The sequence below is a fragment of the Sciurus carolinensis genome, chromosome 3 (genome assembly GCF_902686445.1).
Source record: "Sciurus carolinensis chromosome 3, mSciCar1.2, whole genome shotgun sequence".
In the NCBI taxonomy this organism is placed as follows: Eukaryota; Metazoa; Chordata; class Mammalia; order Rodentia; family Sciuridae; genus Sciurus; species Sciurus carolinensis.
Genome location: NC_062215.1, coordinates 55,168,855 through 55,194,555, shown reverse-complemented (window position 1 = coordinate 55,194,555; position 25,701 = coordinate 55,168,855). Strand labels below are relative to the sequence as shown.

Here is a 25,701-nt window from a genome sequence, read left to right as displayed (position 1 = left end):
GGCTCAAATGAGCCTCTCACGTTAGCCTCCCAAGTTCCTGGGACTAAAGGTTGTACCACCACACCTGACTCCTACTCTCCTTTCTGATCCCAGTCATTTCTTCAGAATGGACTATCTTGATTCCTCAATCTAATTTAGGGTGTTCCTGTTCTTTTTATCATATATTATTTTATATTTTATATATTTTATCATATATTATTTTAACTTGTGTTTTGTGTTTCTTTAATGTCTGCAATCACTTCTGCAATCTGTGTTTCAAGAATGCAGTTTTTTATTCTTAGTATATACTGTTGATCTTTTTTCTGTCTATTCAGTGTCTAACAGAGTGCCTTTTGGATACTCAGTGAATATCTGATGAATAGGAAAAAAGGAGGCGCCTAGAATGACTCCAGGGTTTCTTCTTAGGATAAAGGGTAGATGTGATACCTTTCAGACAAATGGGGACATAATGAGTGGATTTGGGAAGATAAGAGATGAATTAATGTAGACTGGAGTTTTATGTTCTCTATAGGAAATCCAAGTGGAGGAAGCCTACTAGCAGTTAGATGTATAGATCTGAAGATTGGAGAGATCTTGGATAGGACTCTAGGGACATGGGAATTGTCAGCATTGGAGTGATGATTCTGGCTCCATTGTAAGGTTACACAGTAAAGGGCTTGGGACAAGTAGAGGAGAGCTGAGAAGAGAAGTGAGCTTAAAGTATGAACAGTGAGTAGAGACAGAAGCCCAGCCCCGGAAGGCAATAAGAGCTACCAGAGACACTGAGGGAGAACCTGGAGGGAAGGATGTCAAGGATACCAACGAGGAACTGTTTCTAAGAGAAAGCAGCAAGCAACATCACATAAGCACAGCAAGATACTGGTGAGCAGTGGAGCCTAGACTTAGCAATACAAAGAACCATAGGACTGAGGCTGCTGCAGCATTCTAATTTTTGACCTGGGTACAGGTTACATACTATATATGTACTCTCTCAGTGTGTGCTTCACACTGATAGTAAAATTCTAGAACTTCCCAGATTCCCTCCCTTTCAAACAGAGGAAGGGAAATAAGTGTTGTTTACTACTGTCTACAGACTATTCTAAAGCAGAATTGGTTAAAGGGAGCAATTTTCAGATGTGAGAGGATGTGGAGTCACTGTTCAGGGACAAAAATGTGCTATGGGATTTCATGGGGGTGGGGCAGTTCTCATTCGAGAGCCAGAGTTTGCAGTTTCTTCAGGTGAAGTAGGAAGGAAACTGGAGATGTATGCTAGGCACACTAAATGAAGTCCTAAGACAGATATTGGGCTTCATTGAATGTGTGAGATACATTCTAAAGTTTACTGAAGTTTCTGAACGCTGAATCTCTTAGGCACTAGATGAGACATATATAGCTGGTGTTTACATGTGAGTTGAGAAGATGCATAGAGTGAACTTGCAAGGACTGTTATCACCAAGATTATTATAAGCCCCATGAGCCTGTAGGTTCCTGAGTGATTTGGTAAATGACCTCTAGACTGACAAATGGCATCTTGGTTCAAACCAATCAGAGGTTTATTACAGGTTTCCACATCTGATAGCATATCCCAGGTAACTGTCAGGCCTGAAAAGGCCACAGACTGGTTACATCTTTGTTCTTGGTATCATTGTCATATCTGCTGCTTTATAACTTAACTGTAACTTTTTTTCCTCCAGGCAGCCTGCTCCAATTCGGGGATTCTGGATAGTCCCTGATATTCTTGGGCCCATAATGATCTGCATCACCAGTACCTACGAGTGCCTCACAAGGCCTTTACTGTATGTCCTATTTTATATTCTCTACATAGTATCTGATTCAAACCTACACATACATGGTTTTTTATTTTTGGCACTAGGAATTGAACCCAGAGATACTTTTTACCACTAAGTCACATCCCCAGCCCTTTTTTAATTTTTGAGACAAGATCTTAGTAAGTTGCTTAGGGCCTCACTGAGTTGCTGAGGCTGGCCTTGAATTTGCAATCCTCCTGCCTCAGCCTCCCAAGTTACAGGAGTTCGCCAAACTAAATTTATTAGTTTGTTTTGGTTTCTGGCTTGAGGGTTAAAAAGGAGATGACCATTGTCCCTGCCATGTCTGGAAGTTTTCATTTTTAGGCATGGTTTCTAGTATCTCCATCAAATAGCTGAAAAGTGAGAGCTTTTCCTTAAAGTATGGGGAAAAAAATACTAAAATCTATATTGAATTCCATTATTAATTTCAGTTAGATTTAATGATTATCAAGCTATATGTGCCAGGCTCAGAAGGTAAGCCATGTTCCTGCATTACCTCCTGCAATTATCAGATCAACCTTCAAAGAGAACACTGTTTCCCTGTCTTACAGAGAAGGAAACAGAAGCGTGAGAGTTTAAGCAAATGCAGAAGTCACAAGTAAAAGACATCTAGGATTCAGGTCTGACTGATTCCAAAGTCCAATTATTCACACTCTTAATTTCTTCCTCTCTGCTAGCCTCAGAGGAACATCAGGGAGTGTTTGTAAACTCTAGAAGAAAGACAGTATAAAGCCAAACTCACAGTCCTTGTTCCTTTTAAGAAACTCAGATATTAAGCTATAATCACCATTTTCCTTTTCCAACAGCCTTGGAAGGTCATTCTGAATTTTATAAATGCAGGAATAGGAGTATCAAAACCAAAATTTGGTTCTGCATGTCAAACGCTGGACCCCCTAGTCTTTTGGTGTCAGTGTGGACCATGCGCTTCTATATACTGATTTATGTGGAAAATACAGGCATTCATTTACTGTCTTTAAAAGGTCTTCCATGGTTTTTAAAAATTAATACTAATACTACTTGGGTGGGGAAAAAAAGATTCAAATATAAATTTTGTGTTGCTTCTACTGAGACTGAAAACTAGCAAGCTTAACAAAATAAAATCACTGGAAAATATTTGCTCTTTGCCTCAGCATATTTTTCAAAAGCCCACACTACCCTTAGTAAAATAAAACCTAGTCATACTAGTTTGAGAATAAAGATATGAATCCCAAATGGTGGAAAAACTGAATTATCTGGATACCTTCAAATCAGAGTATCTATGTTACTGTTTAACAAATTTGAATTGCTACTTTCAAAGTAAGCTACTTACCATGCTGCCAAAGTTTATAGTCTTTCAAGTACTTTCTGAATTTGCCTTTGCAAATATTTATGGTTGAGTTGATGTAATTTTTAGGAATCGAGTTCTCTACAACCAAATATGGCATATAGTAGTTACCTTAAAACTATTGTTGATTAAGTCTATACCTAAGAAAGGAGTGACTTGTTTGTGGCTCTAGCTTATAAAGCAGGTTCTTTGCAGAAAGGATCTGTGATGAATTCATATTTTTGTGCTGCCTTCAAATTTCAAAAAATTTGGCATAAGAGTCCAAAATGTTTTCACAAGTGGCAGCATAAGGGGACAGCTTCCCAAGGTGTCTCTTCAAGGCAGAAAACGTACGTTCTTGTGCTTCTGAGTAACAACTTTTTGTTTATGTTCTCAAAATTCTGAATAAATGTGGTTTTTGCTTTCATTTAATAGAGTAAATAAACTCCATTGGTAGATGTTGATTTATTTGTTTTGTAGAAGTACCGTCCATCCAGCTTCTCCTCCCCTGCTGTGTACCCGAGATGATGTTGAAGTGACAGAGTCTCCTCTCCGTATTCTGGCTGAGACCCCAGACTCCTTTGAAAAGCATATAAGAAGCATTTTGCAACGTAGTGTTGCCAATCCAGCATTTCTCAAGTATGTGATCTTGGGCATGTAGATTTTAAGAAGGGGTTCTCTTCTCTGCAAAATTACTATTCATCCTTTCTGTCCTCAGCTGTTTCATACCTGCTTTATTGTGGTGGAGTTAGAAGAGGCACAGGGCATATCTCATCAGCTAGTGAGTAGAGAGAAAAAAGTGACACCTGAAAGTGATAAAGCACTGAAAAGGAAGCTGGGCATGGTGGTGCATGCCTGTAATCCCAGTGACTTGGGAAGCTAAGGCAGGAGGATCACAAGTTTGAGGCCAGCCTCAGCTACTTATTAGCAAGACCCTGTTTTAAAATAAAAAATAAATGCTAAAAAGGAAAAAGCAGCTATGACTCAAGTCTGTTTCAAGTATCTTACTTGGCTAAGGAAAATGATAAAAACTTGTTTTAAGATCATCTGAAAAGGATTTAGCACCTCCTCCTGAGGAATGTCTTCAGCTCATCAGCAGAGCCACGCAGGTGTTCAGAGAACAGTACATTCTTAAGCAGGACCTGGCAAAGGAGGAGATTCAACGGAGGTAGGATGTCCTGTGTTCACAACCATTAGTCCCTGGCTGGTAGCTGGTGCTGTATTAATAGCCCAGACCTGGCTTCTGGCTAAACTTTTTATTTTTCTTCTTGAAGGGTTAAATTATTATGTGACCAAAAAAAGAAACAGCTGGAAGATCTCAATTATTGTCGAGAGGAGAGGTAAGTGTCAAAACTAGGGAGAAAAAAACAATAAGGGTAGGGGACTGATCTCACCTCAAGATGCTGTGCACATCAGCTGGCTTCAACAGCCAAGGGAAACAAACCCAAGAGTATTGTTTCTTATGCCATAGGAAGAGTCTACGGGAAATGGCTGAGCGCTTAGCTGACAAATATGAGGAAGCCAAGGAGAAACAAGAAGATATCATGAACAGGTCAGTGGGTGTAATATTCAGTACTAATAGTGTTATGAAGAAAACAGACTTCATACTTAGGTGCTCACATACCTAGAGAATTGAATGGATCCCCTATTTCTTCTCTAAAGTATATGTTAGGAAAGACATGACATTTTCTCCTAATCTATCCTGTGGAGACCTCCTTCCCAGATATCAGAGTCATGAATTACAAGCTTTATTATGACTATATTTCTCCTGATTAGCAGAAATCTTAAGCTGAGATGTTTGCTTACCTTATCTAAAGGATGAAAAAAGTACTTCACAGTTTTCACTCTCAGCTCCCAGTTCTCTCTGATAGTGAGAGAGACATGAAGAAAGAATTACAGCTGATACCGGATCAACTTCGACATTTGGGCAATGCCATCAAACAGGTAGGAATGGATGCAAGGTGGCTAAATTCAGTCTTTTTTTTTTTGAAGCATTATTCTATAGAAAATAATTTCATAAAATGTAATAAGAACAGATTAAAACATGTGAAAACATGTGGCAAAGCATACCAAAATATCTACATTCTGTTTGACTACTTAAGGTTACTATGAAGAAAGACTATCAACAGCGAAAGATGGAAAAGGTGCCAAGTCCTCAAAAACCGAGCATCACCCTCAGTGCCTACCAGCGGAAGTGCATCCAGTCCATTTTGAAGGAGGAGTAAGTAAATACTTACAAATCAGCTATTATTGTGAAAATAGTTTTTTCTTTGAAGTGTGCCTAAATCAACCTCTCTTCTCTCTGCCTAGGTAAAGACTCCCAAGTCTTAGTTTCTGCACATCAGTAATTACTAGGATCAGTAATTACTCATTAAAAAATGAGTATGGTGGGAGGGTGGAAAATGATGACTTTTCTGTAATGTGATTTTTGTTGTGTGGTCAAAGTATTTCCCAGAGACTATGTTAAAAAATATTTCCTGGGGGTGGAGGTATATAGCTCAGTCGTAGAGCAATCAAGTAGCATATCCCCAGTACCTTGCCACAAAAAATAAATTCCAGTAGTTGAACCAGTTTGCTGCCTTAAATGAGTAAATATCTGCTATCCATCTGAAACCTTAAGTTGTTAATTTAAGCAAAAAAGTTCTTAGATAATTCAGCATTACTAGTTTCAGTTCTTAAGATTCTGTTCTAATGACTTATTCTTCTCCAAAAGTGATTGACTTTATGATTTTACAGGGGTGAACACATAAGGGAAATGGTGAAGCAAATCAATGATATCCGAAATCATGTAAACTTCTGACACCAGGAACACATTCACAACTGAAGTTAACAAAACTGAAGGCTCAAACCCATATTGTAAAACAAACAGCACTAATTTATAAAGAAGCATTTTTGGATGAATTTAGTGTGGTTTATCATTTTTAATATTTGTTTTATAATTACTGAATAAATATATTTAAAAATTGAAATGTGCTTTATTACTGAAGTCGATTGTATGCAACAAGGGCCAAGTATCATTTTAAAAAACAAAGCAACCCCAAGACACAGGCTTTCAGCTGCACACTACCAGATCTCATTGACCCTATTGAGCTTTCTCCATATTGAAGCAAGAATAAGAGCTCTATTTGAAAGTAGCAACACCAGAAATGTGACTCTGAAGCGGGTCAGAACCCTAAAATTCAAAGGAAAAGGCCACACAGTCTACTGGGCAGCAGCTTTTTTTTTTAATTCGAACACTTTCTTCTTAAGGACACGCCTTCAGTACAGTTAGCAAACAGTTACACCTGCAATCTGCTCAGAGCAGAGCTAAAGATCCACAATTGCCAAGACCACCTCTGCTCACTTCTTGCAGGCACTATTACCTTTCAGAGCTGAGTTTGGCTGTGCTGTGTGTCTACTGAGTAGGTGCAAGTGTTAGCACCTTAAAGGGAGGAAGAAAGAAATAGCTTGGTAGGCAGTATATAGTTTTGTCTCAGTTTTACATCTTTTTATACCTGCCAATAGGAGTTCTGAAAGGTAATACCATGCCTGCCTAGAAATGGCCAAGTAACTGCCAATTATAAACCACATGGTAAGGTACATTACAAGTAAGAAGTAAATCGGGTTAGACATGCGAGAGAACAGGTGTACACAGACTGAATACAAGCACAGGAACAACTGTGAAACCCAACTGATCTTTTCTCTAGAAGGGATAAGTTCCACCTTCTAAATCAGATCTCATCTTATGTAGAAAACCCCATTTAAAGAATTGTTTCCTACCTGGATACAAGCAGTTTGTTTCATACCAGAAATAGACTGTTAAAATGTAGTCTTGGTTTGGGTTTTTCTAGGATATTTTTCTTAATTGAGTGGATTACAACAGTTGGCATCTGCCACAATTCCCTAATCACAATTTTATTGCTCCAGTACCCATCTTCTGGAGAAAAAAATCTATAAGGTGCTTCAGCAGTTAACTGGGAACAATGGTTCAGAAAGGTAACAAAATTACCCCTCATGATTTATAGTGCTAATTTTAATAATATGGATCAAATTGGCTTGGGGTCTATGAAAGGAACTAGTCTTAAACATGTAAATCATATTCTGTAACTAATAATATTCCCTGTAACTCAAAGAGGACATGTTTCCTTTAAACCAAGTAGCACTTTATACAAAAGACTTTTAACCAATTAAAATGTTTCATGCATGACAAGCCTCTAGCACTACTTCATAATTAGTATGTACTTTTAAATTCATAATCATGAATGCAAGACCACAAAAATAATCCATGGGATGATGTAATGTAGTCCTTATTTATCCTGTGGAAGAAAGATCTTTAGAACAAGTCCATACTGACTTCATTTATAACATAGTTCACTACTTCCTATAAGGTTCCTTCAGGTATCCCACTGCTATTCAACACCAATCATAAAAAAGTACTTAAAACATTTTTACTTTTGAATGTTATACAGAGTGAATTAAACAGTAGAGCCTTTCACTAGCTGCTCTTGGGGCAGTACTACAGCAGGTGAACAGTGAGCATGACACAAATCTACTGTTTTTGCAACACTTCATGAAGCTATGGCAAAGACAACCTGTTCCACTGAGGCTTTCTTCACACAAGAATCTCACCTCTTGGAAAATGACAAAGCAAATTTCCAAACTGATCGATATACTAACTGGCTTTCCCCCCAACTTCACTGTGAGCATTGTCACTTATGCTCTAGGTCAGAATTATAAAAGAAAATACAAAGTAAATATCTGCTAAACCTCATTACTTTTTTGTATTTAATGCTTTTAAAACAAACAGTATTCAAGCCCACTGATTCAAGTTGAAAATAAGTAGCTTTATAAATATATAGTAGATGATGTCAGATATAGCTTGTTTATTATTTTTTCACTGATCCAATAACTAGACTAAAACACTTCAAAAGAGTAGATGGTGCCAGTTCAGTTTTACCCTGGTACCGGTGGGGCCCATGAAGATCTTCCAGATATGCAGAAAAAGTGCTTCCAAACAGTTTCTTGTGCTTTTCCTTTAAATTCAACTTCCAATAATACATATATATATTTATAGCCTTATCCAAGTTTTCAAATCCTAATTCTGTACTTGAATTGGTTTGGTTTGCCACAGTCTTAACAGTTCTTAGGCAAGTTTCAGTAGCATTTAAAGTCCTCCAGTATAAGATAAAATGGTAAAAAGAAAATGCACTGAGCAAGGGAAATACAGTCAGTAGCCAATGGCCTGCTCTCAAACTTCATATTTTAATATAAAATATTCATACAGCATACTACACCTCTGTCTGCTATCTGAATACTGTTACTGATGAGCTGTAGACAACAGAAAAAGAAATTCTCCCACTATGAACAGAAAATGTAATTCCAAACACTACTGGGAAGTTGCTTTAGGGTAAGGAAATGTGTTTGAAAATGTTGGAGAAATCAGGCAAAGAAACAGCACTTTTTCTATCACCAAATCTGATTCCACACCTGTTGGAATCAAGCCCGGAGTCTGGTTAGTGTTCATTGGAAAGGTCTGTTGGCTGCAAATCACCCTGGCTGCTGGCTGTCCCTGTGCTGCAGTCTTCTCTCACAGAAATAAGCATTTCTCCAATCTTCCTTTTGTTGTGACTTCTGCTTCTTCAGTTAAGAGTTAAATAATAATTAATGTTGCTCTAAAGATGAGTTAAAAACCCCAAAGTGCAGGCTGGAATCCTGCTGTCAGGGTGTCATGTCTCAGGGAGCTGGTTAATGTCTGTCAGTTTGGTATCATTCAGAATTGCCCGGATTCTCTCCAAGGAGTCTGCTTGTCGGATCCTCTCTAACTGCACCTGGAGAAACAATGGTGAGATAAGTGCAGGTGGTCCCTTGCCTAGATTTTCTTAGCCTTTGATTTAGCTGAGATGTAGCAGATTAACTCACCAGAGTAGTCACTTCAAAGAATGGAGGAAGCAAGAACAATTAATTGTTAAAATTCCCCAAAGCTACTAGGTAACACTCTGGAATTAAATGTAAATGCTGGGATTATGGAGACTTGACTCTTAATCCCCAAGAAGCCACAGTTCAGCTGGAAAGAAAACAAGCTGACAATCTACTAAATGTCACAAGACATTGACAGAGTACCAAGGGAGCATGGTGGAGGAAGGAGGCACTTCAGACCCAGCTCAGGGACCTAGAAGTTTCCACTGAGAGGACAAACATAAGCTGGGCCTTCAAGAAAAGGAGTCAGGGGGAGAAAAGGAAGTTTACCAGAGGGAACACCAGGCTCTGGGCAGGAAACTATAAGTAGGTTTTTTTTTTTTTTTTTTTTTTTTTTAAGTTTGGACATAAAATACAAGTTTATACTCTTAAGGTGGTAGAATTATCAAGGTATAGAGGAAAGGGATCAAGTCTGCAGATTCTGGCTTGACTGTCTAGGTGGATATTTGGGGTAGACATAAAAGCAGCTGCAATTACTACATTGCTAGCTACTCCAGTACTCAAGTGAGGGATAGCAAGATTCTCTCCACAGAGTGTCACAGTGGTTCCCCAAATGCCTCACCTGAAGGGTTTGAGAAAGCTTTACAAAATCTCTCTGGACTTGTTCACTGACATCTAATTCTGTCTGTAATCTCTGAGCTTTGTTCTTCTCTTCAAACATTAGTTGCTCAACAGCAGCCTAAAAAATAAAAGTTCTGAATGTTAATGCCAAAGAGGGAGAGGTAAGAAGTATTTAAAAACTTAAACTTGTTACCTACTACTGGGGCAGAAATCTCCCACATACCAATAATCTCTCTTTATCTACAGGGCAAGGGTAGAGCTACTTGCTCTAAGTTCTAAAATGAACTGGATACAAAAGCCAGAATAAAAAAAATGGATTAAAGTACTGCACCAGCTACCACCAGCAACTGGTAACAGTGATTAACATAAAAACAGGTAATTAAGACCAGTAGCTGTCACAGCAACAGGGACAGAAACCTCAGGAATTTCCTCTGACAATCACAACAAACATCCACCAGGAAAATTCTCAGAAAATATGTCCCAGAGAGCCCCTGCTACCTCCAGTCTTCCTTACACCACAAAACTTCAGCAGGATGTGAAGTGTTGCCTTTCTAAAGACAAGTGGCTATTGAACAACACCAACAGAGCATTTCTGCACTTAAATGTCTGACCACACAGCTCACTAAGATGGTTTCTAGGCAACTTCCCCCACAATTAGTCACATGCCCTTCTAACTGGACCAATCAAAATTCAGGCAGTAAATATGGAATGAGACAGACATCATTAACCTGTGCACACATGAATGGTATGAATCTACATTGTGTACAACCACAGAAACGAAAAGTTGTATCCCATTTGTGTACAATGAATCAAAATGCAGTTTTTAAAAATAAAAAATAAAAAAATAGCCCTGATGGCCAGTATGGCCTACTAAAGCTTATGACAAGAACTCCAGTGCCTGTGGAGTGAAGATTTACTCCAACTCTAACCAATTTAATTCATTTTCTTTTTGCAAGTGGTAAGTCTTCCCTACTTTTAGAAGGTGACATTCCATAGAGGCAATATTGGTTTGGTTTGGTTTTGTAAACAAGATGTGATCCTATATTCTTAGATTTTTAAGTTAAATGACCACAAAAATATCACCTTAGCAGCAGTCTCTTTCTTTAACTGGTCTTCCAAATTGATCTTTATCTCTTGAAGACTCTCAAGCTGTTGTGACTTCTCTCTGAATGTGGACTCCAACTGTAAAATTAAAAAGGAAAAAGCTGAACCTCACAAACTCCGTGTAGGCCACAGCATGCTGCCTAGAGAAGCCTGCAGGCTATGTTTGGAATGTACTTCTCACCTTTTAATGTCTAGATTCTGTTTTAATTCCAGTACTATTCTTTCTTTAACTATTTATTGGGTACCTACCATATTCTAAGGCTTAGAGATGGAGAAATTAGGAGACACAGACATGTATATAATTGTGGCATGTGAACACAGAAGGAAGAAGTATTTAATTCTGCCACAAAACTTGAGAAGTGTTTCCTAGAAGAAAAGCTGCTTCACTCTTAAAAAATGAAAATTTTTATAGGGCGGAGAAGAAAGAAAGATATACTCAAAAAAAGGGCAACGGGTGGCATTCATAAAAATGCCTTCAGGAATGGTGGTGGGTTCTTAACCACAGCAGTGTTGGGGATGTGGAGGCTGAGGCTGGAGAAGCATGTGAGGCAAGAAGAGATCTCTGGCTGGCTAAGGAATACCAACTTGGTCCTGTGGATAAAGGGAGCCACTGGAGGGTTTTCAACCAGAGAAGTCATAGTCAAGTTTGTAATTTTTTGAAGATCACCTGGTTTTTAATATAGAGATGAACTTCAAGATGCTAAATTTTGGAGACAGGAAACGAGCTCTTTTTCTTTTTTTTTTTTGGTACTGAGGATTGAACCCAGGGGCACTTAACCACTGAGCCACATCCCCAGCCCCACTCCCCCTTTTTGTATTTTATTTAGAGACAGGGTCTCACTGAGTTGCTTAGGGCCTCCCTAAGTTGCTGAGGCTTGCTTTGAACTTGCAATCCTCCTGTCCAGCTTTCCAGGCCCCTGGAATTACAGGCATGTGTTACCACGCCCAGCTAGGAAACAAGCTCTTAAAATAGGTAAGATAAGGGCTGGGGAGATAGCTCAGTAGGTAGAGTGCTTGCCTTGCAAGCACAAGGCCCTGGGTTCCATCCCCAGCACGGCCAAAAAAAAAAAAGGTAAGAAGTGAGTGAACCCACACAGGTGACAGTGGAGTAAAATGATGAGGTGATAGGACTGTTCATTTCCCCCTCCTACCCCTTCCTACTCCCAACCCCTGTTCCCTGGCACTAGGGACTGAGCCCAGGGCTTCACACACACTACCAGCCCTGAAAGCCGGTCATCTCTATAGTGCAGTCATAGTAGCCAAGGGGAGGTGGAGGTAGAGGCAGAGGCAGGCTGCATGCAACAGGTAAGGACTGCCTATGAGGTCCCTCATCAAGAACATCAGCAAGCCAGGAACAGTGGCACACACTTATAATTCCAGCAAGGTAGGAGGATCACAAGTTCAAGGCCAATCTGGGCAACTTAGTGAGACCCTGCCTTAAAAAAAAATAAAAAAATAATAAGAAGGGCTGGAGGTATAGCTCAGTGGTGGAGTACTTGCCTAGCACGTGTGAGGCCCTAGGTTCAATTCCCAATACCTTTAAAAAAAAAAAAAAAAAGATGTTGCACAAAAGCCAGGTAAGCATATAGTCCCAGCTACTTGTAAGGCTGAGGCAGGACAGTTTAAGATCCAGAGTTCAAGGTCAGCCTGGGCAACTGAGTGGATCCTGCCTCAAAATAAAATTAAACAAGGGCTGGGGATATAGCTCAGTGGTTGCCTAGCATATGTGAGGACGAGGATGCAATCCCAAGCATTAAAAAGAAAAATTGTGGCAGTCAAGAGAAGAAAGGTAGCTTGAGAGACTGCAATCCAAAGATAAACTTTTTCCCTTTTAATGGGAGACATCTGAACATGTTTGTGAGTAATAGGAAAGATTAATAAAAAGCCCAAGACTGGAAAACATGAGAGGGATTCAATCAAAGCACCTATGCAGTGACATACTATGGTGAGAAACAGGTCATCATTTTCTCAAGAAACAAGAAGGCTGGGAATCAGAGTAGAAGAATAAGTGACTGAGGAGCCTAAAGATGGCCCCGCCTTATGACTGGGGAGTAAGCTCAGCCTCTGCTGAGCATGAAGGATTTGAGGTGATGAAGACCGAAATAGCCCCCACAGGTAATGGAAGAGGCACACCTTAGGACAAATGAAAGGTTGACGGGGAGCACCACAGACCCATCTAACAGCATGAGTAGAATTGATGGCATCAATAGCCAGGGACACCAGGTCTAAGCCAGAGTTGGTCAGTAGTTAAACGAAGGCAGCAGAAGGACAAGGAGAATGGAGAGTGTGCATGGGAGACTAGCTGAAGAGGTAAGTTGTTTAAGTTGCAGCTTGAAAGGAAAGAAAGCAAAGCCATGAAGGAGTTACTTAATCCAAGAGAAAGGAAAAGTTAAAAGTTAAGGGAAGTGAAGGGCAGGAGGAAGTAAGCAGCAGGGCCTGCAGGAGTAAGACTAGGAAGATGAGAACTGGCTAAGCAGGACAGAGTGGAGGTCAATAAAGAAATAAAGGAGTAAAGCAATGAGAAAGCCAGGAATTGAATGGGGTCATCTGACATAGGTGTTGCTGCTGTCTAGAATAGGACTCTAAGCCAGCTAGAAAGTATGCCCTATTTAGAAAAGTTTTCTACATTCCTACTGTAGCTTTACGCACACATCATGTCAGGACCACCATGTCAGCCTGTTTCCCATGACACTGGAAACTCCAGGCTACAGTCAAGTCTTCCTCTCCCCGATACCTCCTCCAGTCAACACAGCCTGACACACAAGAGGCTCTCAATGAATGTTCTTTATGATCGTCCCAATGTAGTCCACCTTAAAGGCAAGTACTGTGCTCAACTATTTTTTATTCCTTGGCTCTAAGACAGATTAAATAACAACTGGTTGTTGACAGAATTAATTTTAAACTTATGACTCACCTGTCCTTTTTCTACTTTTATTCTTTCTAATTCAGCTTTTAGACTAGAAATGGAAGCTGTAGGGGAAAAGGGGAGAAATATTAGCAATCATCTATTATTGTGCATTAATTTTTTTTCTTAAACTACACCAAAGGACTCAAATATAAACTAAACATGGGGAGGAAGTTCCTTTCTCAAAATTATCCCCAACAAAGCAGCCTCATAATCAAGCTCAGGTAAAAGCAGAGGCCACATGAAAGGGCACTGTTATAAACTACCTCTCCATCAAGTATCCACATGTAACTGTCAGGGGGAAAAGATACTCCTAGCAGTTAACACATCAAAGTTCTGCATAGAAATACCACCCATCTAATCACATTCCCAGTGGTGTGGGTTCCAGTGTTGTTTGCTGTTAGTAACTGACAAAGGAAGGTCATTAGAGTTCCTAAAAAACACAAGTTGTTTTTTTTAAATTTTATTTTCTTTGTTTTCAGTTTTTTAGTTGCCATTACTAAATATATCAGAACATCTGGAAAAATGGGTTGAGTCCTTACTTTTTTCCTATACTTTCCTATTTTCTACATTCCATACTTCTCACAATCAGAAAAGTTTTATTTAATCCCAGTGACTCAGGAGGCTAGGGCATGAAGATCCCAAGTTCTAGGCCAGCCTCAGCAACTTAGTGAGACCCTATCTCAAAATAAAAATAATGAAGGGCTGGGTGGGGAATAGCTCAGTGGTAGAGCACCCCTGGGTTAAATCTCCAGTACCACTACCCCCAACAAAAAAAAAAAAAAAGGAAAAAGAAAGGAAAAGTTATATTTAGTAACCAATTCTACACATCATTGCTTTAATCTTCACCTATTTCCTCCTTGCAGTTTTCTATTTCTAGTTGCAGAGTTTCTTCAAGGTTTTCTTTTAAACACTGTTCTGCTTGAATCTGCTCTTTTAGAAAAAGTATTTCAGCCTTCAGCTTTTCTTCCATGTGGTCTGCTGCTGTCCGCACATGAATGATGTTCTCACGGTATTTTAATACCAATTCCCGGAGTACCTGGATTCAAGAAACAAGTGGTTACTGGATTTGTTAGAGAGTGAAAGGAAATAAAGAAAAGAAACAAAAGATCTTCTAAAACCAGAATTTCAGATATTGTTTTACATGATTTAAAAATTAAAGCTTGATCTTTAACCCACATAGGGCTTCAAAGGCACATGTCATGTTAACATGCAATATGTTTCAGAAGTAAGACAATTCCAGTCAAAAATGTGTTGTGAAGTACATGTTTCCCTCAATCTATTTCATAAGTAAAATAATTAAAATGTTAAGTGACTTACAATATGAGGTTCACTAGAAATAATAGCTTAAGTGAAGGGGAAAAAAAAAACCCTCAGGAGTAAGTGCGAACTCTAAGAGAATAAAATTTACTTACTTACCTATTTATTCATTTAAAATGAACATCTACCATAGGCAAAATACTACATCAGGTCAGAGCTAAGTAGCAAAGGACGCTTTCTAAGGTGATCAGTTGTTTTTCTATAATAAATTCAGTTTAAATCTTATTTTCCCCTAAATTTTAGTTCTGTCTTCTTCTAGAAATATTTCCAATTATATCCTAAAGTAACTGTAAAGTAAAAAATGGTATTCTTACTTTCTAAACCTAGGAATAAAAAGTTTCTAGAGAACAGAGAAATCTTTCCTGACAAAAGAGAAAAGTGTAACAACAGAGGCAGAAGGTGATAGTACAGTGATTTTAAGCCGAGAGCAAAGCAGTTTCCCAATATCTTCTTCTGATGAGCAGTGCCCAGTTGAGCAAGGAGGAAGGCTCTGAACTAAAGAACAAGCTGGGGGAAGGGGCTGCATGGGGTTAAAGGCAACATAAACAACTGAATCTTTATAAACCATCAAATAAAAGTAAAAAATAACAATAATGTTAACATGAACATAAGAAAAAAGAATGAGATCCAAACTATAGAGGTTGAATCTACAGAGCAGGATTAAGGGAAACTTACCCAAACCATAAATTTATATACTGTTTAATTTTAAAATACTTTTTAACAATTATAATTTAAGAAACAAAAGAAAAAAATTACAAACAACATTTTTCTATTTCATTTTGAAAACTGCTCTAAGAAATCTCATCTTTGCCTGTATTGCTTATAGGGTTTAATAGGTTTAGTCCAAGAAGATATTTTTTATGTGTTCAAATATCTAGAAATAAAAGTAAAAATAAATAAAGAAAAGGGTATAAAAGTAGGATCAAGTTAAAGGGACAAATTTCTGAAGGACACTGGTTTTGTAACCCATATTCATCCAACCACAGAAGAATATAAGTGACCCAAAGACTCTTCCTTATAAACAGAAAGATGGTGATGTATTATGACGTATTAAGAACTAGACAAAAAAACAAATATAAGGAGCCTACAAACATTTAATTTCTGGCATTCTCTCCATCTGGTTCTGAATAACTACACAGATCTTGAATTTGGCAAAGCATTCTTACATGACACCAAAAGCACAAGGAACAGTAGAAAATAACAGATCAAATGAACTTTATTAAAATTAAAATCTTTTGTGCTTCAAAGGATACCACCAAAAAAGTGAAAAAAGACAACCCCCCAAATGGAAGAAAATATTTGCAAATTATATCTCATACAGGACATATAGCTATATAATATAAATAATTCTTATGACTCAGTAAGAAAAAAGACAATCTAATTTTAAAATTAGCAAAGGACCTAAATAAACATTTCTCTAGGGAAGATATACAAATGGCTAATAAGAACATGAAGTGATGTTTAATACCACTGGTCATTAGGGAAATGCAAATGAAAACCACAATGAGTTACCATCTCAAACTCAACAGGATGTTATAATCAAAAAGTGAAATAACAAGTTCTGGCAAGGATGTGGAGAAATCAAAACCCTTACACACTGCTGATGGGAAGACAAGATGGATCTGTATCACTGCTTTAGAAAACAGTTCAATGATTCCAATGACTTGAACAGAGTTTCCACATAACCCAGAAATTCCACTACAAGGTATATGCCCCAGAAAGATGAAAACGTGTCCATACTAAAATCTGTATGTGGATGTTATACAGCATTGATTTCCTCCCAATGAAAACAACCCAAATGTCCATCAACAGATAAACAAAACATCTATACAATGGAGTATTATTCAGTCATTAAAGAAAGTGCTGCCCAGTGAAAGAAATCAGACTCAAAATACTATGGAATATGGTATGATTGCATTCACATGAAAGGCCAGAATAGGGAAATCTATAGAGATAAAAGGTAGATTAGTAGTTGGTTAATGGGAGGGAGGGGGAAGAGGAGTGATAGCTGAAGGGTAAGGGTTTTTTTTTTTTTTTTTTTTTTTTAAGGTGATGAAAATGTTCTAAAAGTGACTGTCATAGTGACTACACTTATTTGTGACTATACTAGAAAACATTGAATTATACACTTTAAAAGACTGAACTGTTTGGTGAATGAATTATACCTCATTAAAGTTGTTTTAAGAAAGAATTTAGTCATTTCAAAAAACCTACTTGTTTACATTTTGGATCACATAGGAAATACATTACCTCTATCGTGTCTGGGAGGATGAAGTCTTCTGCTTGCTGTAAGGATACGTGCAAGGTATGCTTTCCCTGGAGGCTGTCATTGTCTTTCTGTAACCTTAGCAGCTCTTCTGAAACCTGTTCCCGTGACTGCATCAGCACTGCCTGAAATAGAAATAGATACAAATCATAGCCAGAAAGGTAACTCCAGTCTGGTGATAGCCAGACCACAGGAAAAAATAAAGGCCAAACCCAATGAGGTTTGAGGATGAAGGGGTATGTAATAAAACTTGGCAAGACTTATAAAGAGCAGCTCGGAATTTTTTTCTGATTTGCAGCTTTTGTATTCAACAAGGAGATAGGCAACAAGGCAAGCACCTAAGCTCATTTTCCCGTATTTCTATTAATAAGCTAAAAAATAATGAGTTTTTGTACTGGCATTATAGCCCATCACGTAAAAAAAAAAAAAAAAAAAAAAAATGAGTTTTTCCCCCTACCCTCATCTCCCTGGACTACAGAAAGACCAGGATCTCCAGCTCAGTGGAAGTGACCAATAGAATCAAGGCCTATATGGAGGAGTGTGGCAGAAAAGGCTATAATCCCATCTACTTGGGAGGCTGAGGCAAGAGGATCACAAGTTCAAGATTGGTTAACTTAGCAAGACTCTGATTCAAAGAATAAAAAGGGCTGAGAGCTGGACACAGTGGCATACACCTGAAATTCCAGCAGCTTGGGAGGCTAAGGCAGGAGGCTCAAGACCAGCCTCAGCAACTTAGCAAGGCCGTAAGAAACTTAGTAAGAAACCTGTCTCAAATATTAAAAATTTGAAAAAGACTGGGGATATGGCTCAGTGGTTAAGCACCTCTGGGTTGAATCCCCAGTACAAAAAAAAAAAAAAAGCTAAGGATGTAGCTCAGTGGTAGAGCACCCCTGGGTTCAATCTCCAGGGAAAGGAAGAGAAGGAAGGAAAGAAAAGGACCTTACAAAATGAAGTATGTCCTCGAAGACAACTCCTATGTCCCTATGGCATGTGTTGAACAGAAGTATGGAGAAATAAAAAGCAATGTCTTCCTCTTCCATTACATACATGTCTGCTCAAAATCAGAATCATTGTGAATGGCCCAGCAGTCCCAATGCTGCAAGTCATCAAGAGGATCTAAGTTCAGTTAACATGGTCCTTGAGAAGCTCATTTTTAAAATAGAATATGCTTATATTTCTTCCGCTTGCTCATGTGTAAAATAATTTTAGATATTTCATATTAATTTCTATCAATATAAAAGTTATTCTAGGGGCTGCTGTTGTAGCTCAGGGGTAGAGCACTTGCCTAGCATGTGTGAGGCAAAGGATTCAATCCTTAGCACCACATAAAAATAAATAAATAAAATAAAGGTATTGGTCCATCAACAACTTTAAAAAAATTTTTTTTAAAGTTATTGTAGACAGTGGCTGGGTGCAAGTGTCTGCGTTTGAAGATGGCGGAGAATGGTCCCAAGTCCATATTGTTTGTGTGTCTGGGTAACATTTGCCAGTCATCCATCACAGAAGCAGTCTTCAGAAAACTTGTAACTGATCAAAACAATTTAGATAACTGGACCATTGACAGCGGTGTTGTTTCCAACTGGAACGTGGGCCATGCCCCGGACCCAAGAGCTGTGAACTACCTAGGAAATTATGGCATGAGCACAGCCCATAAGGCAAGACAGCTGACCAAAGAAGATTTGACCACATTCAACTATATGTTGTGTATGGATGAAAGCAATCTGAGAGATTTGAATAGAAAAATTAATCAAGTTAAAAACTGCAAAGCTAAAATTGAACTACTTGGAAGCTATGATCCACAGAAACAACTCATTATTAAAGATCCCTATTATGGGAACGATGCTGACTTTGGAGTGGTGTACCAGCAGTGTCTCAGGTGCTGCAAAGCCTTCCTGGAGAAGGCCTACTAGGACCACAGTGACCGCCACCAGCTGGGGACTCGCCTTATCCATGTTCTGCATCCTCATCCTGTGCTCTGGTATGCTGCTACTCCTGTGCCCGAGGACCCACCTGCCCCTTCAGCTGACCTGTTGTCTCTGACTTGACAGATCACTACAGCTGGAAGCCAGCTGCGTCTGCAGAAGAATCAATAAAAATGTTGGACTCGACAGTTTGTGGGGTGTAGTGAGAGTTCTTATACTAGTGGGGCCTCCACTTTGCCCTGATTACAGGGTAGTGGAGCAAGCAAGGAGACAGCAACAGTACCACACTGCAAAGTACATACACACAACCTGAAAGCCCAGGTCAGCCTCTGAGCCCAGCAAGGTTGGATGGCCTGGTCTTCCTGCAGTGCTTGTATGTGGCTGGTCAGTGCAGGCAGGGCACCTGTGTACAGAGTCACAGTGACTCCCTCCATCCATAGCAGCTCTCCATGGCTACAGTGAGTCTTTAGCTCCCACACACACAGTGCACATGATAGGAGACAGACCGGTAGGATTAATCTTTAGCACCTTTAGTACTTGTTGGATTTTGTCTGGTTTATTTCATGAGGTCAGCTTATTTGCTCCCATTTGAGCCACTTTGTGTCCAAAAATTTAATTATATCTGGAAAGGACACTTGTCTGCAGTATATCCTATGGTTGGTTGAGGGGCGTGTTTGTTTTATATGCACAGGTAACCCAGATGTCAAATGTAAATTGGCTTAGGTGTGAAAAAAATAAGCAGTTATGTTGTGTCCTTAAGTACTGATATGTTAAGTGTTTCATGAGTGTTAAATAAAGCTATAGGTAAATACAGGTAATTTCAATACAATCTCAAATTCACATGGATATATGTCAGAAAAGATTGTTTTCAAAATAAATTGGGGAGTTATAAAAATGCAAATAAAGAGTTATTCTAGCTAATTTGAGTAGAAGCTACTGTTCTATAAAAATATTTAATTTCTGCTAATTTTTAATCCTAAATCATTTTCGATGAGGGTATACATAATGCAGATTACTCATTCACCTAACATTTATTCAGCAGCTACTACTCTGTGATAGGTGTTTTTCTGCCCATGGGGAATATAAAGGAAAAAAAGAGAGAGGGACTTTGCCCTGGAAAAGCTAAAGGTCAAGTAGATAAAGTATACCAAAGAAAGTGCTATAACAAAAATTGTACTGAGCAATAAAAAGACAAAGGGGTACCTAATTAGGAGGAGGAAGAGGAGGTGAGAATGAGCTGCATTCTGAAGGACAAACAGGCTGCAAGTAGGCAGTCAAGATCATGTGCAGACTTTGGTCGAGCTCCACTGGCTCTTATTTTCTTTAGGCTACAAACAGCTGTGTTTTATGATCACTTTCCATTCATTTATAACTAAATATTAGTATCCTAGTACCTTTTGGATATGAAAAAAGAAAAAGAAGAAGATGAGTGTTTCTTTTTTCTTCCTCTTTCTCTTCCTAGTATTTTAAAAAAAACAAAAACAGCTGCGCACAATTACAGGCACGGTTGAGGCAGGAGAATCACAAGTTCAAAGCCAGCCTCAGCAACTTAGCAAGACCCTAAGTAACTCTGTCTCAAAATTTTAAAAAATATAAAAAAGGGTTGGGGATGTTTATCTATGGTTAAGTACCCCTGGGTTCAATCCCTGATACCAAAAAATAAAAAATTTTAAAAAACAGAAAAAAGCCCAAAACAAATGACATGATTATATATGGAGTGGATGGAAATTGAGTGAAAGGAATAGGGAAGAGAAGAGAGACCTGAGTATACACATTTAGTTTTATGAACAAGGCCACGTTTTTTTTTTTTTTTTGTTTTTTTTTTGGTGATGCTGGGGATTTGAACCCAGGGCCTTATGCTTGCGAGGCAAGCACTCTACCAACTGAGCTATATCCCCAGCCCTAAGGCCACATATTTTTTTTAAAAAGTAATCAAGAAAGAAAGTACAAATATGAAAAAGTAATACAAATAGGAACAACTATGTATCAAATTGATAATACAACCAAAAAGAAAATTCAACTCAGTAACTTTGAACACAGTACCCAAACTGTAATCCTTTACCTTGGATACATTCTAAGTGGAGAAACAACTGTAAAGAAATGTTAAATTTTACTTGGTAAATTAACTGTTAATAGCAATACTGATGTAGCCTAAAACTATTTTATCTCCACTTTAACCAAATCATAATTAACATCATCAATAATGGACACAATAATGTGCCTCATAATGCTATATACTTCCCCCTGAATCATTTCATCTAGGTAATAGTCTTGCCAAATGTCTGACTTGAACTTAATCATGAGGAAAGAATCAGACAAATACATTCTGCAAGACAATTAGCTTAAAACATTCTACAAGGTAACTGTATTGGATTCCTCAAAAACATCTTAATGTCATTAAAAGGGTCTGTTCTAGATTAAAGGAGACTAAAGTAACACAACAAAATGCAATATGTGATCTTTGATTGGTTCCTGAATCAAAAAACTAAAAAGAAAGGAAAAAAAAAGTCACAACCACTACACCAAAAAAAGAAGAAGAAAAGAAATCCAGGAAATTAAGGACAATTAGCTAAAATTTAAGAATATAATGTGTATTGTGGTCATGTAGAACATCTTTGTTCTTAGGAGATACATACTGAGATATTTAGGAGTATCACAATGTCTACTACTTAATTCCAAATAGTTCAGCAGAAACACAAACCACAACATACATAAGCACATATGATACAAATGTATGCAGCAAGTGCCCTGAGGTAGCAAAATATTAGCAACTGGTGTACTGACGTGAAGGTCTTTTAAGAGTTGATGCCATAAACTTCCCTGTAAGTTTGAAATTTTTCAAAATAAAATATTAGGGGAAAATATTCAGATTCCCAAGTACTATTATAGTCACTCTGCAGGGGTCTGAGAGATTGAGCGTCTCTCTCAGCAAAAGAACCACTCATGCTAATTTTGAGAAAATGATAAAAGATTATAGAGTTAACAAGACCTCAACCTTAATTCCAACAATTCTCCAATGTCACATGCAACACATTTGTTTAAAGTGGAATCAGGAGCAGTGTGAAGAAGAAGAGGCGAGAACAACCCCCGGACCAACCAAAGCCATGCGCCGCTGCATCCCCGCATCCAGCGCCTGCGTCCCACTGCCGTCGCCACCATGCCCAAGAGAAAGGCTGAAGGGGATGCTAAAGGAGATAAAGCCAAGATGAAGGACGAACCACAGAGAATATCAGCAAGGTTGTCTGCTAAACCTGCTCCTCCAAAGCCAGAGACCAAGCCTAAAAAGGTCCCTGCAAAAAAGGGAGAGAAGGTACCCAAAGGGAAAAAGGGAAAAGCCGATGCTGGCAAGGATGGGAATAACCCTGCAGAAAATGGAGATGCCAAAACAGACCAGGCACAGAAAGCTGAAGGTGCTGGAGATGCCAAGTGAAGTGTGTGCATTTTTGACAACTGTGTACTTCTGGTGACTGTATGGTTTGAAATACTATTTTTTTTATCAAGTTTTATAAAAATGCAGAATTTTGTTTTACTTTTTTAAAATTTTTATTTATTTATTTTTTTAAGCTATGTTGTTAGCACACAGAACACTTTATTATTGTTTTCGGGGGAAGGAGCATACGTCACTAGTAGAATGTCTCCAAAGCTGGATTGCTGTTGGGGAAAACACCTTCCCCTGCTAGTTTTGAGAGACTTCCTCTTGGCTCCCAAGAGGAAGGATTCCCTGATGTTGGCACACATAGCCACCTTGGCACAAACGCCTTGTGGTATGGAAAAACTCAAATTCATCTTATGTCCTCCTCTCCCTCTCTGCCATCGGCATAGACTTAACTCCCCTAAACTCAGACCTGTTGGGACCTGTCTTCCAACAATTGGTTTTATCAGTGTGTTGGCAATTTGGACTTCCCAGTGACATCATTGAGATATTGTCCCTCAGAAGAGCAACAGTTCCTTTTCTAGATTGTGGATCTTCAGATTAATAATTTTTGCCATTTTCATTTCATTTCCTGAAAGTCAGGGTCGGCTTGTGAAAAGTTGTTTAACAACATGCTAAATGTGAAATGTCAACCCTCACTCTAAACTTTCCTTATTCAGAGAATCAAATGAAGATTTCATTGGGTTTTATAGTGGCTTTCTGATTTTGGTAGTCCATCGAAGAAGGGAGTTTGAAAGTTGTTGTATACTGTTAACAATTGTCTGCCCATGTCCTGCCTGAAATACCATGATTGTTTATGAAAAGTATCTTTAATAAAGCTGGATACGGGTTTGGTCTGGAAAAAAATAAACAAATAAATAAAGTGGAATCAATTTGAAAAGTGTTTTCAAAGGAAGAGGGGCTCCAAAAGACAAAAAGGAAGAAGATGCAAGGGAACCTTGTCAGCATTTAACAGTTGTGATATTGTGTTCTCTGATTACAGAAACAATTTGAACTCTTCAGTCAATGATTAGGATGAGGTCAGAATTCAGGGATTTGTCAAAGGTCATTCCAAACACTGGCTGAATGCCAATCAAAAACAAATCATTACCATTCCACCTACAGCTTTTCTTTTCTTTTATTTATTTATTTATTTTTCAGTCAGTCATCCCTAAAACTAGAGAGGAAAAGGAATAGAAAGTTGGGGGGCAAGGGGGTCTCATGAAAATCAAAGGGAGACCAGTAGAGTAAAAGAAAGGAGTGGGGTGAGGGGTAGGAGGAGAGGAAATGGGGAAATACTGACCAAATTTTATTGTTATATCATATGCTTGTATGAATAAGTAACTATCAATCCCACTATTAAGTATAATTATACACCAATAAATATGTGAAAAAATTTAAAAAAATAAACTGTCAGGTCTAGAAGAGTTGAGTAAGAAGCAGCTTTGTATGGTCATGCCAATAGGACCAACTCTGCCATAATTTACCCAGGCTACCAGATGCAGGGTTTCAACTTTGAGAAAAAGGATGAATGATGCAAATATAGCCAAGTTGGTAAGGAAGGAGGCCTGAACCTGAGAACATCTCTGTAAAGGTTCCAGTCAACCCTGCTCTTGAAGCTCTCTGCTTTCATCCCTTTCAGAATTGATGGCCTTCAGAAAGTTCCCCTAATCCACAACAGGTACAATATATATTTTTTCACATCCCCACAAAATTACTGAAGTTATTCCAAGTAAATTAGCTGTCTAGGAAAAGCACATGACTGTTCAAAAAGCTGAACCAGCTAAAACTCATGAGAGATTTCAATTTTTTAGCTTGTATTTGGAATTGAAAATTAAACACTGGTCCACACTTTTATTGTGTTTAAGTTTCCAAAATCAGAAAAATAAATTACATTAAATATAGAGAGATTGAGGAGGGCGAGACTGGTTAAAAAAAAGAAAGATGTCTTCAAAGTATTTTATCTACTACTTACATTCCATAGGCTCTGCAGAAGTAACAGTAACCACTTTGAGCAGGGTAATAAAGTCATATCAAATGATTTCAAGATAGAAAAGAAATAAATACAACATATATAACATGTATTTAAAATGTTGACTTACCATCTGTTCTTGAACATCTCTCTTTGCCTGGGAAAAGCCCTGCTGCAACTCTTCAAGTAAGATCTCTGAGGCTTGGGCTCTCAGGACAAGTGCAGAGATCTTAAACAAAATGCATAAATGGAAAATAAACAGCAAATTGGTTATTCTGAAACTAACCCTGCCATCTTCTGATTATTCTGGGTCCAGAATTGATATTTTACTGGTCCATGGTAACCATTTCTCTCTCCTTTTAACAGATACATGCTCATGTGCTGTATGCAAAGCATCAACCTTTCAGATAATCCAAGGCAGCAATGACTCATGTGCTGCCATGAACAAACAGTATTGTATGGCTCTCTAGACAGATGTGAACCCATATGAACTAGTTACAGATAATACTTTTTAAAAGGTTAAAAAAAAATTTTTAAAAAAATCAATAAAAATTGGAGCCACCTTCACACCCAAAATGTACACATTTCAAGGAAAAAAATTAATCTTTTCTGAACTGGCTATGATCTTCTAAGATGGAATACTGAAGGGCAGTACATACACAATTAACATCACTGAACTCTAAACACCTTTGAATTAGAATTAGTTTTAATGTTCCTAAGGAGGTGATTACTTGAAAATTGATGACTCCTTCATAAAAAGTATAATATAAATGGAAATAATTTGTCTACATGTTTTTAAAATGATTACTGTCTGAATTCTAACAGTGGCAGATTAGAAAATGTGAACCAACCTACTTAAGAATCAGAAAACCCGTATAAGAGTATAAAATATATTACTTGAAGGCACTAGAAAACTAACAAAGAAAAAAAAAAAAATCCCAGAGCCAAGGACCAGGCTGGGGACATGTGGGGAGTATAGTATCTGATATAGTTCTCTAGAAGCATGTGCCAACTCAGAAGAAACAGATAACAACACTCAAAAGCAGAGCAGGATGTCTAAGAATCCCAGGATAGGGTAGCAAAAGTGAAGAGCCTAGGACCTATCAAGCAAAGGGATCCCTAGTAAACATCCCACACTTGGGTTGGGTCCCCCAAGGGCCAAACCATAGGGAAAGGGAAAAATTTTAAATAATC

At 38.3% G+C, this 25,701-nt stretch overlaps 4 protein-coding genes across 4 annotated transcripts in view; 3 read left to right on the top strand and 1 right to left on the bottom strand.

Moving 5' to 3' along the window:
* Positions 1-6,059, top strand: part of Nup88 (nucleoporin 88) — a 30,628-nt gene extending 24,569 nt beyond the window's left edge. The window contains 8 exon segments of the mRNA XM_047544086.1: positions 1,674-1,775; positions 3,571-3,729; positions 4,133-4,258; positions 4,365-4,430; positions 4,562-4,642; positions 4,908-5,034; positions 5,193-5,311; positions 5,827-6,059. Of these exon segments, the coding sequence (XP_047400042.1) occupies positions 1,674-1,775; positions 3,571-3,729; positions 4,133-4,258; positions 4,365-4,430; positions 4,562-4,642; positions 4,908-5,034; positions 5,193-5,311; positions 5,827-5,890 (844 nt within the window). The 3' untranslated portion in view covers positions 5,891-6,059.
* A 186-nt stretch (positions 6,060-6,245) lies between these two features.
* Positions 6,246-25,701, bottom strand: part of Rabep1 (rabaptin, RAB GTPase binding effector protein 1) — a 132,225-nt gene continuing 112,769 nt past the window's right edge. The window contains exons 12-18 of the mRNA XM_047544085.1: positions 24,638-24,736; positions 17,186-17,326; positions 14,465-14,654; positions 13,625-13,680; positions 10,690-10,788; positions 9,608-9,724; positions 6,246-8,897 (exon numbers count right to left, since the gene is read on the bottom strand). Coding sequence (XP_047400041.1) covers positions 8,796-8,897; positions 9,608-9,724; positions 10,690-10,788; positions 13,625-13,680; positions 14,465-14,654; positions 17,186-17,326; positions 24,638-24,736 — 804 coding nt within the window. The 3' untranslated portion in view covers positions 6,246-8,795. The remainder of the gene's footprint in view (positions 8,898-9,607; positions 9,725-10,689; positions 10,789-13,624; positions 13,681-14,464; positions 14,655-17,185; positions 17,327-24,637; positions 24,737-25,701) is intronic.
* LOC124979627 (low molecular weight phosphotyrosine protein phosphatase-like) lies at positions 18,635-19,173 on the top strand. Its single transcript, XM_047544091.1, has one exon. It carries the CDS (start codon positions 18,635-18,637, stop codon positions 19,109-19,111), a length of 477 nt encoding a protein of 158 aa, XP_047400047.1. The 3' UTR covers positions 19,112-19,173.
* On the top strand, positions 22,281-22,553 carry LOC124979628 (non-histone chromosomal protein HMG-17-like). Its single transcript, XM_047544092.1, has one exon. It carries the CDS (start codon positions 22,281-22,283, stop codon positions 22,551-22,553), a length of 273 nt encoding a protein of 90 aa, XP_047400048.1.

What these genes read in the sequence shown, in the direction of transcription:
- LOC124979627 (XM_047544091.1), top strand. Translation starts at nt 18,635, where the DNA reads ATGGCGGAGAATGGTCCCAAGTCCATATTGTTTGTGTGTCTGGGTAAC.
- LOC124979628 (XM_047544092.1), top strand. Translation starts at nt 22,281, where the DNA reads ATGCCCAAGAGAAAGGCTGAAGGGGATGCTAAAGGAGATAAAGCCAAG.